Consider the following 23,392-nt stretch of genomic DNA (forward strand, 5'->3'; position numbering starts at 1 on the left):
GAATATATTTTTACTTTAATTTTCCAGGTTTTTGCGATTTTGAACTGTATACTCATATTTAACAGTTTTTTGACAATTCCAATCCCGTTATTGCAGAAAAGGACAGTGCCATATTATTTCACAGAATTATAATTCTAACAATGCCGATCAATGTGAGTTGTAGAATATTGTAAGTTTTCATGATTCTTCAAAATTATATATTAAAATGATATGGGTTGATATTCGAAACGTTGTGATTCATTTAAAAACGGATAATCTATATTTTCCAAAAAATCCTTTGGCTTTAGGCTTGTAAATTTATTATAAACCATAGGTATGGTACAGCGATCGTTTTGCCTAATACCGTTCTTCCTCGTGTAAATTATTCTGCTAATTCATCACAATATTTAAATATTTCATTTCAAATATCATTATTTTCCTCATTGTTAACATTTTGTTGCGTCATTTCCTTCTTTGACCCTCCCAAAATGACCTCACCAACATTTTTCTCGCCAAGAAAACATTTATTTCTCAGAAAATAGAAAACTGAAAACGATGGGTATGCTATGAGTTGAAAAAGGAGAAAATTTTCTTTGACTTTGCAAAATTGTTACAAATCCGTGGAACAAAATCAGGGAAATAAAAGGTAAAAAAGACGAAAACGCATGAAACAAAGAGAAAAAACATATTTGGCATGTGATGGTATTAAATATATTGGTTGTGGGTGTTCTAGTAACCATTGGCGTGCGTTAGCGAAGATGTAGAAAGTTAGATAAAATAATATTGGTGGTATAACTTACATTTAAAAAAAATCTTATATGATAATTTTATCTCTATTTGAAGATGTATATTGTAGTGAAAGATGACCGAATATACAATGTTATATACTCAATATCTATATTGCCGACAACGGCTTACGATCACTCAAGTATGGGTGCGAAAATACGTCCTAATACGAGCTTGACCAAGTGTATACTACCCCGATTGTAGTCACGCACGGTCGAACATCACCTTTGGGACGAACTGACATCAACACCTCCGCTTTTAAAGAAGTCAGTTCGTCACATACATTCACAATACCTTTACTCTGAATTTCATTGCTGATGTTTCGTTGGTTGGCGTTTCGTCTGGCGTTAGAGAATAATATCTAATACTTATCTGATAAATTACATGTAGATCAAATCTAACCAAATTATCAATATCATGAAAATTAACATTAAATCATGAAGTACACCGTCACAATTTCTTGAGCGATGTTCGCTTGTATCAATTGTTAAGAGGAATAAGATAAATTTATTTGGCGAATTGGGAGACAATGACACAGCTAAAGTGTCCAAAGTGTATAACATGCGGTCTTCTCATACTTTCACTGCATGTGCATGGGTGGTCAGCATATGGCTAAGCGATGAGGAGGATATGACAGAAACACGACGAATACTTTAACTTCATAAACAAAGAATTCATCTTTCATGAGTGTTTCCATTTGTTGGGAGTAAGACGACTGTCCGATCTCCAGGGTTATATTAAAGATTAAGGACTCACTCACCTCCCAGGTTCGTTTCTCTTACTTAATATATAATTGCATGAAAATATGACTAACTCTAGCCAAATAGCGATTATCAGCTTTTCTGAGCCTATCATTTGAATTAACTGTGGCACACAAGCATGCATGATGAAAGGAGGGATGATACTATCGAGAAAGGGAAATTTCACAACCGGAAAATGTAAATGGATACATTACAATTATCACCTAGTAGCAAGTCGTCAATTTATCACGGTCATTGATGTCATATTGTCAATAAAAGACGGCTAAAGGCAGTCATTTAAAAATCATCGAAATCAAATTTGGAAGGGCAAGTTGTGTTAAGGCAACCAAATCATCGATGTATAAAAATAAATTACAATTGAAGGATTTAAGACGACATATAAAAAATTTTCCTCGAAAAATCGAGAAATTATTCACAGAGAAGATAATGTCGGCCTTTGTAGATCAAGTTATCAAGCAACAATGGGAAATTGTTCTGTTGGAAGAAACTATTTTGAGAAAAGGTTGATCTATTTTCAACAAGAGGATTTTGAGTTATTTAAGATCCATTTCCATCACATTTTACAATTTGTGTTATGGAACATACATAGCAGTAATGCAGCCGCAACCCTGAAATGCCATTAAGAAATGTAAACAAGATACATAGTTTGTTTGATCATGGTCTAAGCAACTTCCGGTTCCGGAAATAAGGGCAGACAACTCTAAAGAACTAAAATAACTATTGTAGGACTGCTATAAAAACGAGTTTGATATGAGACACTTTCAGTAATTAATTGTACAGTAAAGCATAGCTGCAATACATTACCGTTCAATAGATTGAAAATCGTTTCTTTATTACATCAACATTTGAAGGGGAAATAATAAATAAAAAAAAAAAATGAATGAATGAATGAATGAATGATGAATGAATGAATGAATGAATAAATAAATAAATAAATAAATAAATCATCTGGTTCATACATCTTCAATTTCCCATAGATAACTTGGCGGGAAAATGCGAATGCCACGTTAAGTATAATGTTGAATATTATTGAAAAGTTGCCAAACAGCGAATTTCTGAGAAAAAAAATGAACACACAGTAGGTATTTCAGCTCGAGGGCAAAGGTCGAATGTTGAAATAAACTGTTTTAGCGAGGAAAGTGTACTGTACCTATAATATAGCACCCTAGGTGTTGACTGTTTCAACATCACAAGACAGAAATAGTGATGACCTAAAGAACGGTATTTGTCACGTGGAGGAGTATTCGTCCATCAAACTTGACCAGATCTCCTACACTAGCCGCGGGTAAGATACAATTTCTAATGACCAGAAGATGAATGGTCCATTTCTGACAGGGGTCAACATCCCTTGTTTGGCACGTCCCATTAGATGTGCTTACGTTTCCTAATCCGCTCTGAAAACGTTTTAGTCACATGATAACTCTCACAGGTGTACAGCAAGGTCACGTGTTAAGTCACGATTAATTACATGTAAACCGTACGTAAACATTTCTACTAATAAACATTTCGAAAAATTCATTTCTAATTTGTTTTCGAATAAACTTTCTCATGCTCAGATAGATATATATATGTCACCTAGTACCTTTTTGGGAGTCCTTACCTGTGTGACGTCATTTTGCAGTGCCCAGCGGCGTGTCGTTATGCGTCGCGCAGACATACATGTATGTATCAAGCACACTGTTGATACGGCATCAAAGAGCCTCTCGGACGGGGGCAAGTTTCGGGGCAGGTTCAGTAACATACCGCTATAAAACTGTTCAAAATCGTCACTGGTAGCGGCGTGGTACAGTACAGTATTGTTACATCTAGTGTAATGGTTTAGGAAAATAGCTTTTCTCGTCTAAGGTAAGAATTATATTATATACTTATATCGATACATAGCTTTCCATGTCTTTGTGAAACTTTAAAGTTATTTTTGATTTTACGTGAAATGTCTGTATGAAACTTTAAAGTAATTTTTGATTTTACGGGACATGTCTGTATGAAACTTTAAAGAAATTTTTGATTTTACGGGACATGTCTGAGTGAAACTTTAAAGTAATTTTTGATTTTACGGGACATGTCTGTATGAAACTTTAAAGTAATTTTTGATTTTACGGGACATGTCTGTATGAAACTTAAAGTAATTTTTGATTTTACGTGACATGTCTGTGTGAAACTTTCAAGTAATTTTTGATTTTACGGGACATGTCTGTGTGAAACTTTAAAGTAATTTTTGATTTTACGTGACATACTTTTCTTTTGAACATCATATTTTTCATAATTGTAATCGTTTAATACGATAAATAGTGGTCAGTCAGCTTTTTATAAAAGTGACTTAAGAAATTCAAATTTAAGTTTTGCTATATATCGAATGTCACGAACGTTCTGCTTAGAGTTCGTAGGTAACCATATCTATATACTGTCAATAAATCTTAGAATTATGACACAAGTACGACGTCTTGGTTGAGACGATTCAAGACGTTCAGCATGTATTACACGCTCGTGAGAGCCACGTGTTACATAACCGGGATGTCTTGGCGGTAACATACAGTTATTTTACGTGTTACATGTATAAGTTTATACGTGTTACATGTATAAGTTTATACGTGTTACATGTATAAGTTTATACGTGTTACATGTATAAGTTTATACGTATCACATGTATAAGTTTATATGTATCACATATATAAGTTTATACGTATCACATGTATAAGTTTATACGTATCACATGTATAAGTTTATATGTATCACATATATAAGTTTATACGTGTTACATGTATAAGTTTATACGTATGACATGTATAAGTTTATACGTATCACATATATAAGTTTATACGTGTTACATGTATAAGTTTATACGTGTTACATGTATAAGTTTATACGTATCACATGTATAAGTTTATACGTATCACATGTATAAGTTTATACGTATCACATGTATAAGTTTATACATGTCACATGTATACGTTTATACATGTTACATGTATAAGTTTATACGTACCACATGTATAAGTTTATACGTATCACATGTATAAGTTTATACATGTCACATGTATATGTTTATACATGTTACATGTATAAGTTTATACGTGTTACATGTATAAGTTTATACGTATCACATGTATAAGTTTATACGTATCACATGTATAAGTTTATACGAATCACATGTATAAGTTTCATAATATTACATATATTGGAACATTGTAAATGCAGATATGGTGATTTAATCAAAGAATATACTTTACAAGATTTTTTACAACCATTATGTCGAGCGTTTAGTGTCAGATAAGATATAGCTGTGTAAATCATACGGACATATCGTTATAGTCTTGAATCTTTAAAGCTAAACACTATTTGACAAATCCACGGCGAAAGTCAAATAACAAAGCTATATCATGCAAGGCAGACATGTATTTTATAATGGGAGGGCTTTGGTTTAACGTCCTATTAACAGCCAGGGTCATTTAAGGACGTACCAGGTTATGGAGGTGGAGGAAAGCCGGAGTACCCGGAGAAAAACCACCGGCCTACGGTCAGTACCTGGCAACTGCCCTACGTAGGTTTCGAACTCGCAACCCAGAGGTGGAGGGCTAGTGATAAAGTGTCGGGACACCTTAACCACTCGGCCACCGCGGCCCCCATGGGAGGGCCTATCTAAAACATCACTAATGTCACGAACGTTTTGATTGAGACGATTTAATGCGTTTAGTATGATTTACACGTTCGTGAGAACCAAATGTTGCATAATCGACATGTCTAGGTGGTATTTAAACATGATTTATTATACATATTCCCATCAGAACGAGGGTTTATTGTCAGGCTTATAATGAATATTAAACTTTATTTTAGGACGTAAAATTAGGTAAATTTTCGTTTTTGTTAGTTTTCTTCTTTAATTAAAAAAATATTATATTTTATTCGAAAAGCGTTTGTTCTGGCATTTAGAACCAATTCTGACACGGTTCATTTGTGGTAATGCCGACGCATCATTTTATATACATGTAATTAGTTAGTTCCGTAGTTGCAAACGAAAATTAAACCATGTGTCGATATGAAAAAAGCCAATGTACCATAACATTTATTGAAATCATGCTATAGTCATATTTTTTTCATTTGATATTTATTAAAAAAAAAAGAAAAAAAAACCGGCTGCAGGTCATTTTAGCTTTTTTCATGACACTTGTCTCTTGGATTTCGTTATTTCGTGGAGGTCTGACAGACGCATCTCTCGGTACAAGGCGGAATTTTCCTACAGTACGATTTGTAGTTTACTTGCTCGCGTCTTCTTTAGGACGACTTGGTAAATCGTTAGCATTTATAATAAACTCAGAGGTAAGAGATAGCTGTGTAAATCGTATGGACATTTCGTCAAAGTCTTAAATCTTTAAAGTTTAACACTATTTGACAAATCCACGACGAAAGTCAAATAATTTTCCATTCGATATATATATGTGCACACAGAACTCTATCATACAGGGTAGATATATGTTTTGTTTAATGAGACTTAAATTTATTTAAAACATCAAATAGCTGGACAGTTTCGTGCTGAAATGTATTCCATATTTTCCTATTATGGGAAAATGGTGTCATGGTTAAAGAATGTATCTGAAATACAGAAACACATCACTCAATTGTATACAAAGGCGTGGTTATGAAGATATTATCAATATAAATTGCATAATAATCAATCTGTTCTAAATGGTCTTACACTGAACATTGTTTGAATGGCCTTTGTTTTTAAGACATTTATTGGAAGAATGCCTTCACGGTTTTATCAGTTTCACTGCCAGCTCTTTGATAAACAATTAGAACTCTTGTCCAGATTTGATGGTTAAGACGTTATTAAGATAGTTTAACGTTAACATACTACATACGACTTGTGAATTATTTTAAAATTATTTTCTAATAAAAATATTTTTTGATAATTTAATTTTTTTTTTAAATTGTAGTGATTACATAAACTTATACAGGACGTTTGCTATCAAATTGATATTCTGCTGTCTGCTATTGTCGACATACTTTTAGTGAGCGGTCAGCTTGACCTGTCAATCACAACAGACGAGACGTAATTATGACACATATCATGTTGTATTGACAGTGTTAATAGAATGTTTTACGGGGCGTTGTGTCAATATGTCCCTGGTCAGTACACATGTAGTGTCCGCCTAGAACTTACTGACCAGTCTGGAAAGTGTCCACCTGTAACATAAGTACAGTCAAGTATTATATATTATATTGTGTACAATGTATATTGTCATATACATGTATATCACAATCACGAAGGCGTTTAAGCGTGTACACATTTAACAGAAGCAATCTACGGGAACAAGCGTTATGTGAAAAATGTCTTTTCGGTCCTGGTTTCATTAAGAAAATTTTAAATCTTAATCTCTTCCATAAAAAAGCATTTTTGGATTTCTTAGTTAAGGATTTTCCCTTAAATTATGCAAAGCTTTCGCATGGACAATTTTAAGTTAAGTACCTTCCCTAAGCTAAGGAATATTGATGAACCCGGTCCCAGTTATGTAGTATGATATATGTTAGGATATTCAAAAATAGTGAGCACAGGTTATATTAGAGAGAAGTTGATTGGGCCAGTCCTTACCTTTCAAGTTCTGTGGCGGTTGAACGTACAAAAATGTAGCTTCCGATAGAAATTTACAAATAATAGTAAGAAAAAAGAAAGATGATGATAGTTTTCCATTTATTCCAATAATGTAGTAGAAACAGCACAACGGCATAATAACGAAACCATTTTCAACTCATAATCGATTAAACGAGGGCAAAATTTGGACGGATAAAAAGTAGTAGGAGAATATGACCAGATGTTCCGGAAGACTTAGCGTCTTCTCCAGCAAAGCTGTACAATGACTGGGGCAGTTCATGTAATCTTACAGGTAGTTCGAACAGGAAGGGATACCACACTTTAATATATAATACATACGCTGAGTAATCAATAAACAAGGTATAATGGGTCACTCTTGAGCTCGAAGGTGGTGTCAGGGGCCATAAAGTTGGAAATACAAAAAAATAACAGAAATATCAAAATGGGCCGCAACATATGCTTAGTTATCCAAAACTGGAAATAATTAGTCATGAATCTCAAACTGGTTAGAGAATGTAAGACTTTAGGAGAATGTGGTATTTGTTCTATAAGATGCAGCATTTTTCCTGGTTTTTTTTGAGCTTCCGTTTAAAAAAAGGGTAATTCTTGTAAGTAAGTAAGAGTACAAATTTTCGTTGAATACGTAATTTTGCAACCCTCCCGAGACCATACATACTCATTGATTTTGATGGTTGATGACAGATGGCAGCCAAAAAGGACAGCCGGCTACTGACCGGTAATGGCGAGCTGGCTAGGAAACATCTGATTATATCAGTCCAACATACCAATGACACTTTAATTGTCTCCCCTTCCTTCTTAGCACAAAGACAATGGCATAGACTTTCACCAAGGACATGTTACGTTTAACTGTGACATAAGGGACAAGTTCCCAGTGTTCCATGTATACAATATCAGGGAGCTTCTAAGCCAGATGATATCATTTAATATTCAATATGAATTTTATTTATTTATAGTGATAGAATGTATTTATGTACTTATGCATTTATATTGATTTATTTAACGAAGTATACGGTTCCATTCCAAGAAAGAACTTCAAGATACGTAAGATTTCTTTGATGCGAAACTAAATAAAAATGATAAAACATGTTTTGATGTTTTTTTTTCGTTACTTTGAAGTTGTAATAATATGCAGACCAATTTAACAGCTAAACTGTGTACATATATACTAGTATATACAATAATATAAATAAACATATATAAAACAATATATATACGTATAAATAAAGAACAAAATTCTTCAAATGTTTACAGAATATTTTTCTTCATTGTTTACGTTGTTTATCAGGAAACAGTAAAATATTCCCTTTGTTTCACGAATTTGTTAACAAGTGCTATATCCAAAGCATGACAAGCTTATGTAGTCGGTTATTAAATCTATCTTTTATTAATTATTTATATCAATATTAAAATTTCAATATGAATGTATATTGATTCATAACCTGTTAATTACAGAAATGTATTTACATAGTCAGATTTATACAAAAAATAATTGGAGAATTTTCTCAAATGAAAATTAAGCTGACAATGCTGTGGATAGTGGTCCTTGATGTCCGTCTCTCGCCGGTGATAAACTACCATAATTAATATCGTATTACATCCAAGCAGGCAATGAGCAATATTACTGTGACCTTTCTGACCTGGAGAGGTCAGGGGTTAGCGCTAACAGGACGTAATAACAAAAGGAGTATGACAAGTGTCTTGTTCACTTATTGTGCCCGAAGTCATTGGTATGGTGTACTTGCTAAGACGTTCCCGTGATTTTTATAGCATAAATGATATCATATTTCAATTAATAGTCAAAACGATCCCAAATTGTTTCCAGCAAAACACACTTGTTTGTATCTTTTTGTTAGTAAACTCGATAGAAATGTATTAAATAGATGTTAAAAACCATTCGAGTGATCCGGCGTACATCCAACAATATTTGTTTTCATTTTTATCCTTGCTGGCCATTCTTTCACGTGTTAATATTAAATGATGAAAGGAAATCAGCGAAAAGATTGATGTTTTGGATTTCTTTTATCTGATATTTATTTCCTTACTTGTCCATGTACATGACATTTTACATTTTACCATCCTCTTTTGTGAATCTGAAATAAGAAAAAATAAGAAAACAAATGCTGCATATAACTGATATTGTTAGAAACAAACATTCTCTTTGTTTTTCAGGTGTAAAAGCAAGAATGAAGCTACCAATTTCGTTAGTGCTATTGGCACTTATGGTACACAATGCCTACCAGCAAGGTAAGATTGATCTATTTAATCGTAATGTCCAAATATCGCACAAATAGCGATTTGTGTCTGGTAGAAGGGGAAATAGTAATGTATGTCCACTGAGAGAGGAAATTGGTAATGTATATCAACTAGTAGAGGGAAATAGTAATGTTAGCAAATAGATGAGGGAAATAGCAATGTATGTCCACTGAAAGAGTAAAATAGTAATGTATATCAACTAGGAGAGGGAAATAGCCATGTATGTCAACGAGAGGAGGGAAATAGCAATTTATATCAACTAGGAGAGGGAAATCGCATTGTATGTCAATTAGGAGAGGGAAATAGCAATGTATGTCAACTAGGAGATTGAAATAGCCATGTATATCAACTAGGAGAGGGAAATAGCAATGTATGTCAACTAGGAGAGGGAAATAGCAATGTATGTCAACTAGGAGAGGGAAATAGCAATGTATATCAACGAGGGGAGGGAAATAGCAATGTATGTCAACGAGGGAAGGGAAATAGCAATGTATATCAACGAAGGGAGGGAAATAGCAATGTATGTCAACGAGGGGAGGGAAATAGCAATGTATGTCAACGAGGAGAGGGAAATAGCAATGTATGTCAACGAGGGGAGGGAAATAGCAATGTATATCAACGAGGGGAGGGAAATAGCAATGTATGTCAACTAGGAGAGGGAAATAGCAATGTATATCAACGAGGGGAGGGAAATAGCAATGTATGTCAACTAGGAGAGGGAAATAGCAATGTATATCAACTAGGAGAGGGAAATAGCAATGTATATCAACGAGGGGAGGGAAATAGCAATGTATATCAACTAGGAGAGGGAAATAGCAATGTATATCAACTAGGAGAGGGAAATAGCAATGTATGTCCACTGAAAGAGCAAATAGTAATGTATATCAACTAGGAGAGGGAAATAGCAATGTATGTCAACGAGGGGAGGGAAATAGCAATGTATATCAACTAGGAGATTGAAATAGCCATGTATATCAACTAGGAGAGGGAAATAGCAATGTATGTCAACGAGGGGAGGGAAATAGCAACTAGGAGAGGGAAATAGCATTGTATGTCAACGAGCGGAGGGAAATAGCAATGTATGTCAACTAGGAGATTGAAATAGCCATGTATATCAACTAGGAGAGGGAAATAGCAATGTATGTCAACTAGGAGAGGGAAATAGCCATGTATATCAACTAGGAGAGGGAAATAGCCATGTATATCAACTAGGAGAGGGAAATAGCCATGTACATCAACTAGGAGAGGGAAATAGCTATGTATGTCAACTAGGATTATAAGAATAGCTTACGGAAACTTTATTTTAAGTATTTGTTGGGTAATTAATTACGAGTTATCTTTAATAAACAACGAATATAGTGAAGCTCAACTCCCTTAATCATTGCTATCTTTACAATATCTATTACTGGGTGTCAACACTTACACCGCTACTAGAAAACTAAGAAATATGTCATTCATCTTTTCAGTGCTGAACTGTTATGTTCCCGCCGATATAATGATCCTGATAGATGGATCGGACAGTATACAGGACCAGAACTGGAGAGAGATAAAGAACTTCGTGAGTCAGCTGGTGGCAAACTTCGACATCGGCAGGGACGCAATTCACGTTGGCTTTGTCGTCTACAGTTCCGACGTTGGCGACCATATTGGTCTCCAACCTTATAAACCGAAAAATGTTTTAAGGACTCTGTCTGGGATTTTACGACAACCTAAAGCGAGTACAAACACTGCCAAGGGTATAGAGTACGCGAGAAATGAGTTTAAAACGCGCGGGAGACCAGGAGTCCCTAAAATACTCATCGTCATCACCGACGGAAGTTCAGATAACCCTAGAGAAACCCGGACACAAGCTAATATAGCAAAGATAGAGGGTACTCGGGTGATAGCTGTTGGCATTGGCCAAACATTTAGGGACGAATTGCGGCAGATCGCGTCTCGACCAGAAAAGGTTTACACTGCAGCCTCATTTGCTACTCTACAGACGTTAGTGTTTGAGATTCAACGAATGGTTTGTCAAGGTTGGTATTTCGTTGATACATAATAATAATTTTCCTGAATATTAATGTCTTTATGTCTGAGTTGCCTTATACGATTTTCTATGAGCCTATTTTAAGGAAGTCTTACTGCAAATTAAAACAATTCCTTCAATTCATTTGCATTGTTTGCATGTCAGAATAAGCACTTGCAGGACAAAGGTTACCTAATCTAATGCTTGGAAAATTTCATCCAGTTGATAATTTTTCTTTGTAAATGTGAGGTTCGGGAAGTTTTTTTACCTGTATTTAATTTTTATGACAGGTTCGTCATTCTCGTTCGCTCCTTCTTCTGAGGAACATATGTGTAGTTAGGGGTTTACATACATTTTCTTGATAATATTATGTCTAATAATTCCTAATAATCTTTGCACAACAACCATTGTTGTATGTATACTATAACTGACCATTGTTATATGTGTGTGACGTATACTATGAATAGCCAGTGTCATATGTGTATTATATACAATGTAGATAACCAGTGACAAAGGTATGTTATGTATATTATAAATAACCACTGTAATATGTGTGTTATTTATATTATAAATAACAAGTGTCAAATGTGTTTTATATACAATGTAGATAACCAGTGTCATATGAGTGTTATGTATATTATAAATAACCAGTGTCATATGAGTGTTATGTATATTATAAATAACCAGTGTCATATGTGTGTTATGTATATTATAAATAACCAGTGTCATATGTGTGTTATGTATATTATAAATAACCATTGTCATATGAGTGTTATGTATTATAAATAACCAGTGTCATATGTGTGTTATGTATATTATAAATAACCAGGGCATATGTGTGTTATGTATATTATAAATAACCAGGGCATATGAGTGTTATGTATATTATAAATAACCAGGGCATATGTATTTTATATACAATGTAGATAACCAGTGTCATATTAGTGTTATGTATATTATAAATAACCAGTGTCATATTAGTGTTATGTATATTATAAATAACCAGTGTCATATGTGTGTTATTTATATTATAAATAACCAGTGTCATATGAGTGTTATGTATATTATAAATAACCAGAGTCATATGTGTGTTATGTATATTATAAATAACCAGTGTCATATGTGTGTTATTTATATTATAAATAACCAGTGTCATATGTGTGTTATTTATATTATAAATAACATGGGTCATATGAGTGTTATGTATATTATAAATAACCAGTGTCATATGTGTGTTATGTATATTATTAATAACCAGTGTCATATGAGTGTTATGTATATTATAAATAACCAGAGTCATAGTGTGTATGTTATTTGGTTTGTTGTATGTTATTATAGATAACCAGTGTCAATGTGTGTTATTATATATAAATAACAGTTGATGTGTTGTTATTGATATTATAAATAACCAGTGTACTGTGTGTATGATTATATTATAATAACAGTGTATATGTGTGATGAGTATTTATAAATAACCAGTGATGTGTGTTTAGGTTATTATAATATATATTTGTATTATATTAAAATAACAGGTATGATGTGTGTTATGTATATTATAAATAACCAGTGTCATATGTGTGTTATGTATATTATAAATAACCAGTGTCATATGTGTGTTATGTATATTATAAATAACCAGTGTCATATGTGTGTTATTTATATTATAAATAACCAGGGTCATATGTGTGTTATGTATATTATAAATAACCAGTGTCATATGTGTGTTATGTATATTATAAATAACCAGTGTCATATGAGTGTTATGTATATTATAAATAACCATTGTCATATGTGTGTTATGTATATTATAAATAACCAGTGTCATATTAGTGTTATGTATATTATAAATAACCAGTGTCATATGTGTGTTATGTATATTATAAATAACCAGTGTCATATGAGTGTTATGTATATTATAAATAACCAGGGCATATGTGTGTTATGTATAATATAAATAACCAGGGCATATGAGTGTTATGTATATTATAAATAACCAGTGTCATATGTGTGTTATGTATATTATAAATAACCAGTGTCATATTAGTGTTATGTATATTATAAATAACCAGTGTCATATTAGTGATGATGAAAAATATAAGTAATGATGACATTGAAGATGATATTAAGACTATATATGGATAACAAACCAGTCATACTGGAATCGATGTGCGTTTGTGTGTGTGACTTTTATATATTTATGTATTGATAATGTCTTAAAAAAAAAAAAAAAAAAAATATTATAAATAACCAGTGTCATATGTGTTATTTATACTATAGATAACCTATGTCATATGTATACTTTGATCACTATAAATCACTATAAATAGATATGATATATGTAGGTTATATACAGGACCATATGTTTGTTGTAAATATTTAGGTATGTGCCTTGCTTCCATCTGTACGGTTTAATCGTATTTTCCAGTGATCACGACAACGACAACCACAACTACAGCAATCCCTGTACCAACGAAACCTCCTGTTGTCATACCTGTACCAACAGGTACGTTTGTCATAATGGCAAGCTCTCTCGCCAGCAATTAAGATATCTCAATATCCAATTTAGTACATTTTGTAATTATGTAACGGGAATGGATTTTGCGAGTTATGTACCTTTGGTTGAGAGTTGTGACCCTTGTATACCAGTGTATGCTAATATATGTACACCATTGTTAATGGAAAAGGGTGCTAGTTTATATTTATATTCCTTTTACCTTTCTACACTTTCCTTACACTTAAAAGAAGCCATTGGCTGGTTACTTTCCTTCGGTCTTTCAGTCTATGTTTTGGGGTAATAGCTGCTTCGTGTATGATAGTGTGGAAGTTGGTTTTATTATGTGGTGCTGTAAATAGTTATGGTTACTAGTTGTTTTATATTGCCAATGATGGATTATTGAATAAATGTAGGACCTGTATTTAATTCTTGTGTGGTTTATAAATTCAAAGCAAGGTACTATTAAGCATAATTAAGAACCTGAGTTGAAGGGAAAGTCAAACCGTTACAATTACACCGACGAGGTTCGTATTTCATAATTAGAAAGGCGACACATATTAAGACATAATCTAGCAATTAAGACATTTCAACGTTCCATGACAAATTAAAGAAAACGCCACCAATTAAGACATATTTAATATTTTACTGAAATAATCTAACTTTGAAGACATATGGACATTTTAAGTCAAAGACTCGTGCATATGTCACAATGACAAGTGGTTTGATTTGTAGTAATTATACATCCCTGTCATATAAATCATATAACTTTATTTTACAGATAAGATTTGTGACGTGCCCGGAGATATTGTTTTTGTGATGGATGGATCGGATAGTATCGATGACGCTGATTTCGTACGTCAGAAACTGTTCGTAGCAAATCTGATTGACAACTTTGAAATCAGTACAGAAGCTATACATGTGGGTTTAGTAGTGTACAGTACAATAATAGGAGATACAGTTGGACTTCAACCCCCCAAAAATAAAGAACTTCTTAAAATTCTCGCCAGGAACTTACGACATCCGAAAGTGGGAACGAACACTGCACTTGGTATCGAACGCGCACGTAATATGATCAGAAAAGAAGGTCGTGCAATGGCACCAAAACTGATTGTCGTCATTACCGATGGTAGATCTAGTTCACCTAAACTGACTGTCGCCCAGGCCAATATGGCGAAGGTCGAGGGGATCACCATGGTAGCTGTGGGTGTTGGTACTCAAATCTTTAGTGACGAACTCAGTCAAATCGCAAGTAGTAGTAGAAAAGTGTTTGAGGTATCCGACTTCAGATCGCTGGAGCTCATCATCACCTCAATGAGAAATCTACTTTGTCAAGGTTTGTATTATACGTCAATGAGAAATGGTTAAGTCCTCTGACACATATTCCTCCGACAATGGCATAGCTCTTATTCCAGAAAGTCGCTTTTCACATCATCATATTGGCAATTGATGTTTACTTAGACAATGTTAATTCGAGTAAAGTGTATTTAAAGCGGCCAATTTTCATTGATAATTGATGAATATAAAATAATTGCCTATTCCTATCTAATTTGATGAATGACATGGAATGGGACTGGGCTTGTTGCGGTATCGCAGACTATCATCTACATTTGCCATCCATAAAAGAATACACACTTGACTTGTTGATATATTTTAAGTCAATAACAAAACTTAAGTTTGGAAGTTAATCAATTTGTTAGTATCATTGGAGAAATAACCCACAACCATGAAGATTCTGGAAGGATAAGTAGAAGGACCTATTCTTAATATCCGAAAAAGAGAAGGCTGTTGAATATTTTTTATGCAATACCACAGATTACATACCATTAATATCCTCCTAAATTTTGAGGTTCTTATTTTCAGTTTGTTAATCTTATTTTATTTCAGATTTAACTTAGATCAATAAGTAAATTCACCCATAAAGATTTTTATCGTGGTTCGCCGCTGTATTTGATTTATAACTTTTGGTATTTAAGTGATAAGACTTAATTAATTAGTGTTGTTGGTGATAATAAGATGTATTTCGATAACGAGGGTGTATATTTAACACATTTAGCATATTTAACATTGAAAAATTAAAATCTGATTTAAAAGAAAACCGACTACCTTAGAAACTATTATATAATCTGTGTATTTTGCAGCTATTACCACGACTACCTCCACCACAACGACAACACAGAAACCGACATACATTCCTCCGCCTGATGGTAGGTTACGTCAAGTTTGGGACAATTTTTTTTATCTTGTATAGCGGTACAGTCATGCTTTCTACAAACATAAGAAATCGTTAAAAGTATGATATTAACAATATTGACAAGTAAATATTTTATAGTGAATTATGCAACTGAAATGTTAGCATATTACACTGTACATGTTGATATTCTTTGTTTCTATACCTTGTCATTGAATATAACTGATACATTTTGACATCTAAGAATTGATTCTTCAAAAATATACAGGTAATATCGATATAAAAACACAATAGTAATTCTAATACAAAGTCGATAAAACGACGCCAAAATATGAACAAAATCTAGATTTGCATGGAGGCCCTAGCAAAAGTATAGGAAAAAATAAGACCATGTGTTCCTACAGAGTAAGCGTCTTCTGCTTCATCGACTATACCCTCCATACGAATCTAGGTAAAAATCAAGTTTAAGTCACTTTCCCAAAATGACAACTATTGTGATGACAACGGAATTACGAGGCATAGCAGCAAACATCGAACACGTCTGACTTTAAATCGAACAAGGAAATACAAAAAATTCCTAATAAGATCTCGATATCGACTTAAATTTTTCCTACGATCTTCATCAAAACAAAATTGTTACTTTAATGTTTTGTTCACATTTGTATTTTTGCTTCACAGACCTGTTCTGTAAGGTTCCTGCCGATATCGGTATTCTCCTGGACGGTTCGGACAGCATTGCTGATGCCGACTGGGTTAAGCAGAAACATTTCGTTGCCAGCCTCATCAACAACCTCGACGTTGGCAGGGAGACGATTCATGTTGGAGTTGTGGTATTCAGCACCATTATCGGAGAGACAGTAGGACTGACTCCATTCAAACCCAAAGAACTGCTGATGATTCTATCAAACAATCTTAAACAGCCAAAGGTCGGTACCAACACTGCATTGGGAATACAGCGCATGCGCCAGATGCTAGCAACTCAGGGTCGTGCGAACGCTCCAAAAGTGATGATCATTATTACTGATGGAAAATCCTCGTCTCCGAAGAAAACGATAAGTCAGGCAGGTTTGGCGAAAAGGGAAGGAATTACCGTGATCGCTGTCGGTGTTGGATCCCAGCTATTCCGAGAAGAACTTAGCCAGATTGCGACTAACGATAGGAAACTTTTCACCGTGTCTGATTTCCAGGGCTTACAGCAGATTATAGTGACACTGAGAAACTTGATTTGTCAAGGTAAGAATTTGAATTCTTTCTTTTTACGGGTTTAACGTTACTAATAAGCATTAGAAAAACGAAGAAAGAATTTTGAAAAAGAAAAAATCAAAAAAGAAAATCATAACATTAAGAATGTTGAAATATTTCCTAATCCGTATAGCAATTTTGATGTTTTTCTTCAATGGTAATAAAAAACAGCAGATGTTTGCAATTTAAGCACGGGTTCCCATGCTGCATTTAACCACCATGAATTTTGCTGTTATGTCGACTATAACAACATTAAAATCATTGTTCAATACTTGTATTTACATTGCCTAACCATTTTCCGTCAAATTTTGAAAACTGAACCAACAAAAACATTACCGCCTTTTGCTAATGTCACATGAAATGGGTGTTATATCCAGAGGCATGGGTGTTATAGGCGTATGGTGGCAACTGCCTCTTAGCATTGTGTCAATGGGAAAATACGGAGCTAATATAAATAAATCATTATATCCAGCTATATAGGATTTACAGTAAATACAAAGGCTCTGTATACTAAAAATATGTTTTCTCAAGTTTGTTGCTGGCTTAACCAGTATACAAAATATGAAATTATTTCCTTTCGATCCCACGCAATTAAGAATTAATTATTAAGACTTATACCTTCAAAAATTATCGTCTTCCCCCAACTTTCTACCCTGCCTTCGCAAACCACGACATATGTGTTGGCTTAAACAATGGGTATTGTGAAGATAAGGTTTTAATAGACATCTTAGCTGTCAGTGACGTTAATTTTAAATGTTATGAAATGTGTATTTGTAGATTCCACTACATGACTTTTCGTGGATAATGTTTTTTCGGGTTCGAAGGTATTTAGTTTCGTGGTGCAGATTTAAGTAAATTTCAGGTCCATTTTATTAATTTTCATGTTTCCTAACAGACCACGAATATACTTAACGAGCATTCAATGTTATATTGTACGCAATGTGTGGTGTCCTACTTTTGACTATAGATTAAAACTCTACATTTGGTCTAAACATGTCATGTTCTTTAACAAATTACGAAGTTGAAGATTTCCACTGTGGATTATTTGACCATTGTGGCACCTAGCCTCCCTGATGAGAAGGATTAAACAACTGGCTGTTGCAATTTTCAATTTTATATTTATCTTTTGAAATATATAATAAATCCATATTTAAACGGCCATTTAATTGCTTAAGAAATGCATTTATTTAACAGATATTGCTTAAAAAAATAGATAAATTCTTTTGTTTTGTGATTTTGATCCAAAGAAGAAGACAAAATTGGATAGTACTTAATTACGGTGTATGATTCCTTGAATAGACGAATACATATGTCCATGACTCCCGGGTTTAACACACTCATAATGTCACCTTGGCGACATTTCACACCGTAACGCCCATTTAGTATGATAAAACACAAGAATCGCGTGTTTCATTTATCTAGACACGCATATACTGCTGTGAAACCAGCTAGGGGCTAATGACTGCGAATCGGAAAGACACACCTGGGTATAGCAGCATACATATGTATTCAGTTTTAGATATATTAAGCAAAGAAAAATGGCTATCAAACTGCATGATACAGCTTTTCAGCCTTCTAGAACTCGTGAGGCGTTAGTAGTATGAATATGTTGATAGCAAAGAGGCCACTCTGTAAACTAAAGAGTACAAGGGGTGTGCCAATCTTGACTGGGAGGTGCAATGTTCATTTATGATAGAAGCCAATGTATGGAAATATAGGAAGAATGTCTTCTAGTGACTTAAACATGGACTGTCGATGAATCATATCAATGATTGAAAAAAAAGAAAAAAACGTAAATTATGAAATTGAAGATACATCAAATTGTATATAAGCAAAAACAATAACTGATATTTCAATAATCCTCCGAATAATTGTTGGATAATGTTAACAAAAGTTTATGAGAAAAGCAATTTATTTTTCTTGTTTTCCGGATCGGCTAGCCCAGTCTGTTTCTAGGAACTGTTATCTCCATGGACAGTTGATGGTCATGTAATGTTGTTTTGTTACAATTTTCTAGTTAATTATTTCCTCCTTTGTTTTTCTTTTTATAATTCTATACACATTTCTAGACAAAGTGGCGGTCTTAACAGTAAATTCAACGTGAAATGTTTAATGCCGACAAATCAGTGTAAATATAACTTACAGATCAACATTTTGGCTTTATTCTCGAAACACATAAATGATAAATGATATGCGGAGAGATTAATAATTCTGGTAGGTAGTAAACCAAATATATGACTGTCATTACTATAACGGTATGAGATCTCCAATAACTGGCACAAAGGAATCAAGTAAAACAGAAAAGGATGTTCAAAGTATTCAAAGACAGAATAAAACCCGAGAACAAATAAAATGCTTCGAACCTTGCCTACATATAATCTATGGCAGTGTGTGGATAGAAAATGTATAAGTCGAAGTAAATACATATAAAAAATAAAAAGGCAGTCAGCCAATGGCAGCATTTCTGAAAATGGTGTAAAATATGTTTCATCTCAGCATGTCCAGTAAGTGTACAGCCCAGAGTGCGCCAAAAGGCGTTCTATTTTTAGAGTTTTGTCATATCATGGAAGAGAATAATCTTCAATCATTGGGATTTCCTATGAACTCAAGCGCAGTATGACAGAGATTAAGCACACCCGTCGTCTTGGTGTCATGCTCATTTGTTAAGCGCAGGGCGTACCTGGATCATTGCCCATACTTGATGCACTGTGTCTGACAGTACTAATACGCGATAGTTTGAGTTGCAGCTTACAAAATATTCCGTATATATTTGATATCGAATACATATATGGAACTTTAAGGCGGAAATGGATTGTAAAAAGAGTTGATTTAGAATTTTGTACATTTACCTTTATTTTGACAGATGAAAACATGTGAAATATAATAAAAGTTAGAGGACGTTTCTGTTAATGTGATGTTGCGGCCTACTCGTACTCATAGGATTATGTTTACACAACTTTACAGATATTCTATTGGGAATTCCAATATGTTTTATTTTTCAACATTATTACATTCTCATTGTGCCACCGCTATGTATTCATGATGACCTCATAATATATGTAACTTTTTAAGAAATTAAGATTGAGGGTAAGATAATTCCATGATGGATTTTACTTAATATGAAGAATTGTGCAAAACCTCACCGTGAAGTAGAATTTAGCAATGGATAATGTAAATTTTAAAGACAGAAATGAATAAAGGTTTTCAAGTTTTAAGCAAATAATCAGTTTGCTCAGTTTGGTGTATGAGACATGGCATCACATTCCAATATGTGTAACATTAATAACATAATTATCAAAATAATGATTCCTTTCTTTACACATGAACTATCAAAATGTTACCCTTGTGCATTTTAGGCAAAATCAATTCTTTAAGGATCCAAACACCGTAGTTCCGTGTTTTATTTCTCATGTTAAAGGTGTATTGATGCATGCATTATAGCTCCATGGTTCAAACATCTCAGTTCCACCGTTTATTTTACGTACAAATGATGCAGGGCTGCTTATACCGCTTTTATCATATGAAACATACATTTCAATCAAATATGTGATTTTACATTGATATGACATCCACCACCCAGTCGATGGTGTTTGAAAGTATATCTTATATTTTCTTTAAAGATCCTAATTCCGTAGTTTTACCGGTTTAATAGAAATGTTTTTGTTATATTTTACAGTGATTACTACGACATCCACCACCCAACTTGTGACCACGCCCCAACCGCCGCCAGTTACCATCCCACCATGTAAGTGTCATGTGACATTATCGGAGTTACTGTAATTTGCGTGAAACCACGCCCACAATACTTACCAGCTCTATATACTGTAGGAAACACAAGGAAAGATATACAATTGATTACATACCATTCTGTCTATATTCTCGTTTTCAATTTTGCCATGGTATTAAGCTCTTTGTAAAATATTATTCACAATTTGGTAACCACGGCGAAAAGTTTAACGAATTGGTTGTTGAAATAAGGTGTAAAATTTCCTGGCAAGTCGTATGTTATCTACGGTTAAGGCTTATTTCATTATAGTTTACAACATACCTATACTTTTTACACTAACCTTATAAAGTCAACCTCCACAATTGTCTACAGGAGGACTGCTAAGGTTAAGTACACACATGCGCACAATTCATATATTGGCTTAAGTATGCTACGCTGTAACAGGTAATTCTTTACACGTGTAAAGTTCCTTTCTAGTGTTTTCCTTTACACGCGAAAAGACGTTCCCTGTTCTTTGGATATTTCCGGAAACATGTAAATCGAGGGTAAAATATAAAAAAATATATGGATTTGAATCAATAGGATTGAAAAGAGAATACATTGTGCAAGGGTAAACGGCTTCTGTTTCTGTTGCGGCACCCGCAATGCAGGTGAAATCCGGGTAATGTCACGTCCTCGAAATAAGAACCGAGATAGTGACAAAGAACATCAATCATGTCTAACATCATATCACACGTTTTACAGATAATGGATGCGAGGTACCGGCGGAAATTGTTTTCATGATCCATGGTTCGGATGACATCAAGGAAGACAACTGGGGTTTGAATAAGAAATTTGTCAGCGGATTGGTGCGTAATTTGTACGTGACAAGAGGGGCTCATCATATTGGAGTTGTAGTATATAGCAAGGGTGTTGGGGATCACATGTCACTTCAACCCTACAAAGAAGTGTTTGATGTCCAGAACCATATCAACAGTTTTACTCACCCGAGAGGGGGCGCTAATACCGCCGCCGGTAAGTACATACAATAAAACCTTTTTTAAAGGCATTCTTATAGACCATTGGAAATGTATCATTTTATCTGAATTGGATATAGGATTTTAAATATGGTTGAGCCGATTTCGGGATTTCCCCCCGTTATTATCAGAAACTCGTATCAAGAACGATTTACCATATTTACAATGTAGATCAAGTGACATCAGATTTGATAAGAGCCTTATCTTTATAAACTTATATGAATTTTAATCGTATTCACAACCAACGTAATCAGTCTAAGTTAAAGAATCATTAACAAATATAGGAATATCATTATGATTTCAGCTTTAGCTAAACTACGGGAATCATTTAATACGCATGCCAGAAGTGGAGCCCCCAAGATAGGTACGTATTAAATTTATTATGTTAGCAAAAAAATTAAGATCTCATATATATGTACATGTATAATAAATAATATATGCTACAAGTATATTCATATATGATTTACTATAAGTATAAATATATTGATGTAATACTAAGCGTAAAGTATATTAATCTTGTATTCATACCTACCATTAGTTTAAGTATTACGTTTTCTAAAAACACCAATTCAACACAAATTCTTTTACAGATATGGGCAAAACACAAATGGTTTCGGTCAAAAAGGTCTTTGAATACCCCATAGCTCTTCCTATACCGCTTCATTTTCTGAGTTGACCACCATTTGTCACACACGAGCAACCTCAGCTATCTGACCGTATTATATTCATACTGTTGAAAGCCGGGTCTTTTCCGTCAGTGATATATTGTCATTCACTACGACAGGTCTCTATGTTTAAAATATGATTGTTTCTCCTAGATAATTATATCATATTTCAATTTAAGGATAAAATTCATAATGCTATGTAACTTTTATTGTTTTTAGGCGTTCTTATCACTGATCAAACGTCTACCACCCCGGCTGATACGAAACTCCAGGCACAACTGGCCAAAAAAGAGGGTGTAGACTTTCTCACCTTGGGGATCGGATCAAACGTCAACGTAGGGGAATTGGCCAACATCGCTACAGACTCCAGCAAGCTGTTCAGAGCAATGAGTTTCAATCGGCTGGATAGCATGATGCCTAGAATAAGAGATATGATCTGCAAAAGTAAGTAACAACACAAACATATTAGTTCATACTCGATGATAACAAGCTTTATACTCTATCCCGTTCAAGTCCCTAAACAGAATGTGGGCAATTTTGCGAATGAAAGACTTAAGATTGGAGTAACCCAGAAGTATGTAAGATTGGAGTAACCCAGAAGTATGTAAGATTGGAGTAACCCAGAAGTATGTAAGATTGGAGTAACCCAGAAGTCTGTAAGATTG

General features: G+C 33.9%; 1 protein-coding gene across 1 annotated transcript in view; it reads left to right on the top strand.

The window, feature by feature from the left end:
* The first annotated feature begins 3,213 nt into the window (after positions 1-3,213).
* Positions 3,214-23,392, top strand: part of LOC117318053 — a 34,769-nt gene continuing 14,590 nt past the window's right edge. The window contains exons 1-11 of the mRNA XM_033873055.1: positions 3,214-3,371; positions 9,304-9,378; positions 10,854-11,405; positions 13,821-13,898; positions 14,668-15,222; positions 16,028-16,093; positions 16,756-17,310; positions 20,996-21,064; positions 21,791-22,060; positions 22,367-22,426; positions 22,947-23,171. Coding sequence (XP_033728946.1) covers positions 9,318-9,378; positions 10,854-11,405; positions 13,821-13,898; positions 14,668-15,222; positions 16,028-16,093; positions 16,756-17,310; positions 20,996-21,064; positions 21,791-22,060; positions 22,367-22,426; positions 22,947-23,171 — 2,491 coding nt within the window. The 5' untranslated portion in view covers positions 3,214-3,371; positions 9,304-9,317. The remainder of the gene's footprint in view (positions 3,372-9,303; positions 9,379-10,853; positions 11,406-13,820; positions 13,899-14,667; positions 15,223-16,027; positions 16,094-16,755; positions 17,311-20,995; positions 21,065-21,790; positions 22,061-22,366; positions 22,427-22,946; positions 23,172-23,392) is intronic.

The sequence above is a fragment of the Pecten maximus genome, chromosome 19 (genome assembly GCF_902652985.1).
Source record: "Pecten maximus chromosome 19, xPecMax1.1, whole genome shotgun sequence".
Lineage (NCBI taxonomy): Eukaryota > Metazoa > Mollusca > Bivalvia > Pectinida > Pectinidae > Pecten > Pecten maximus.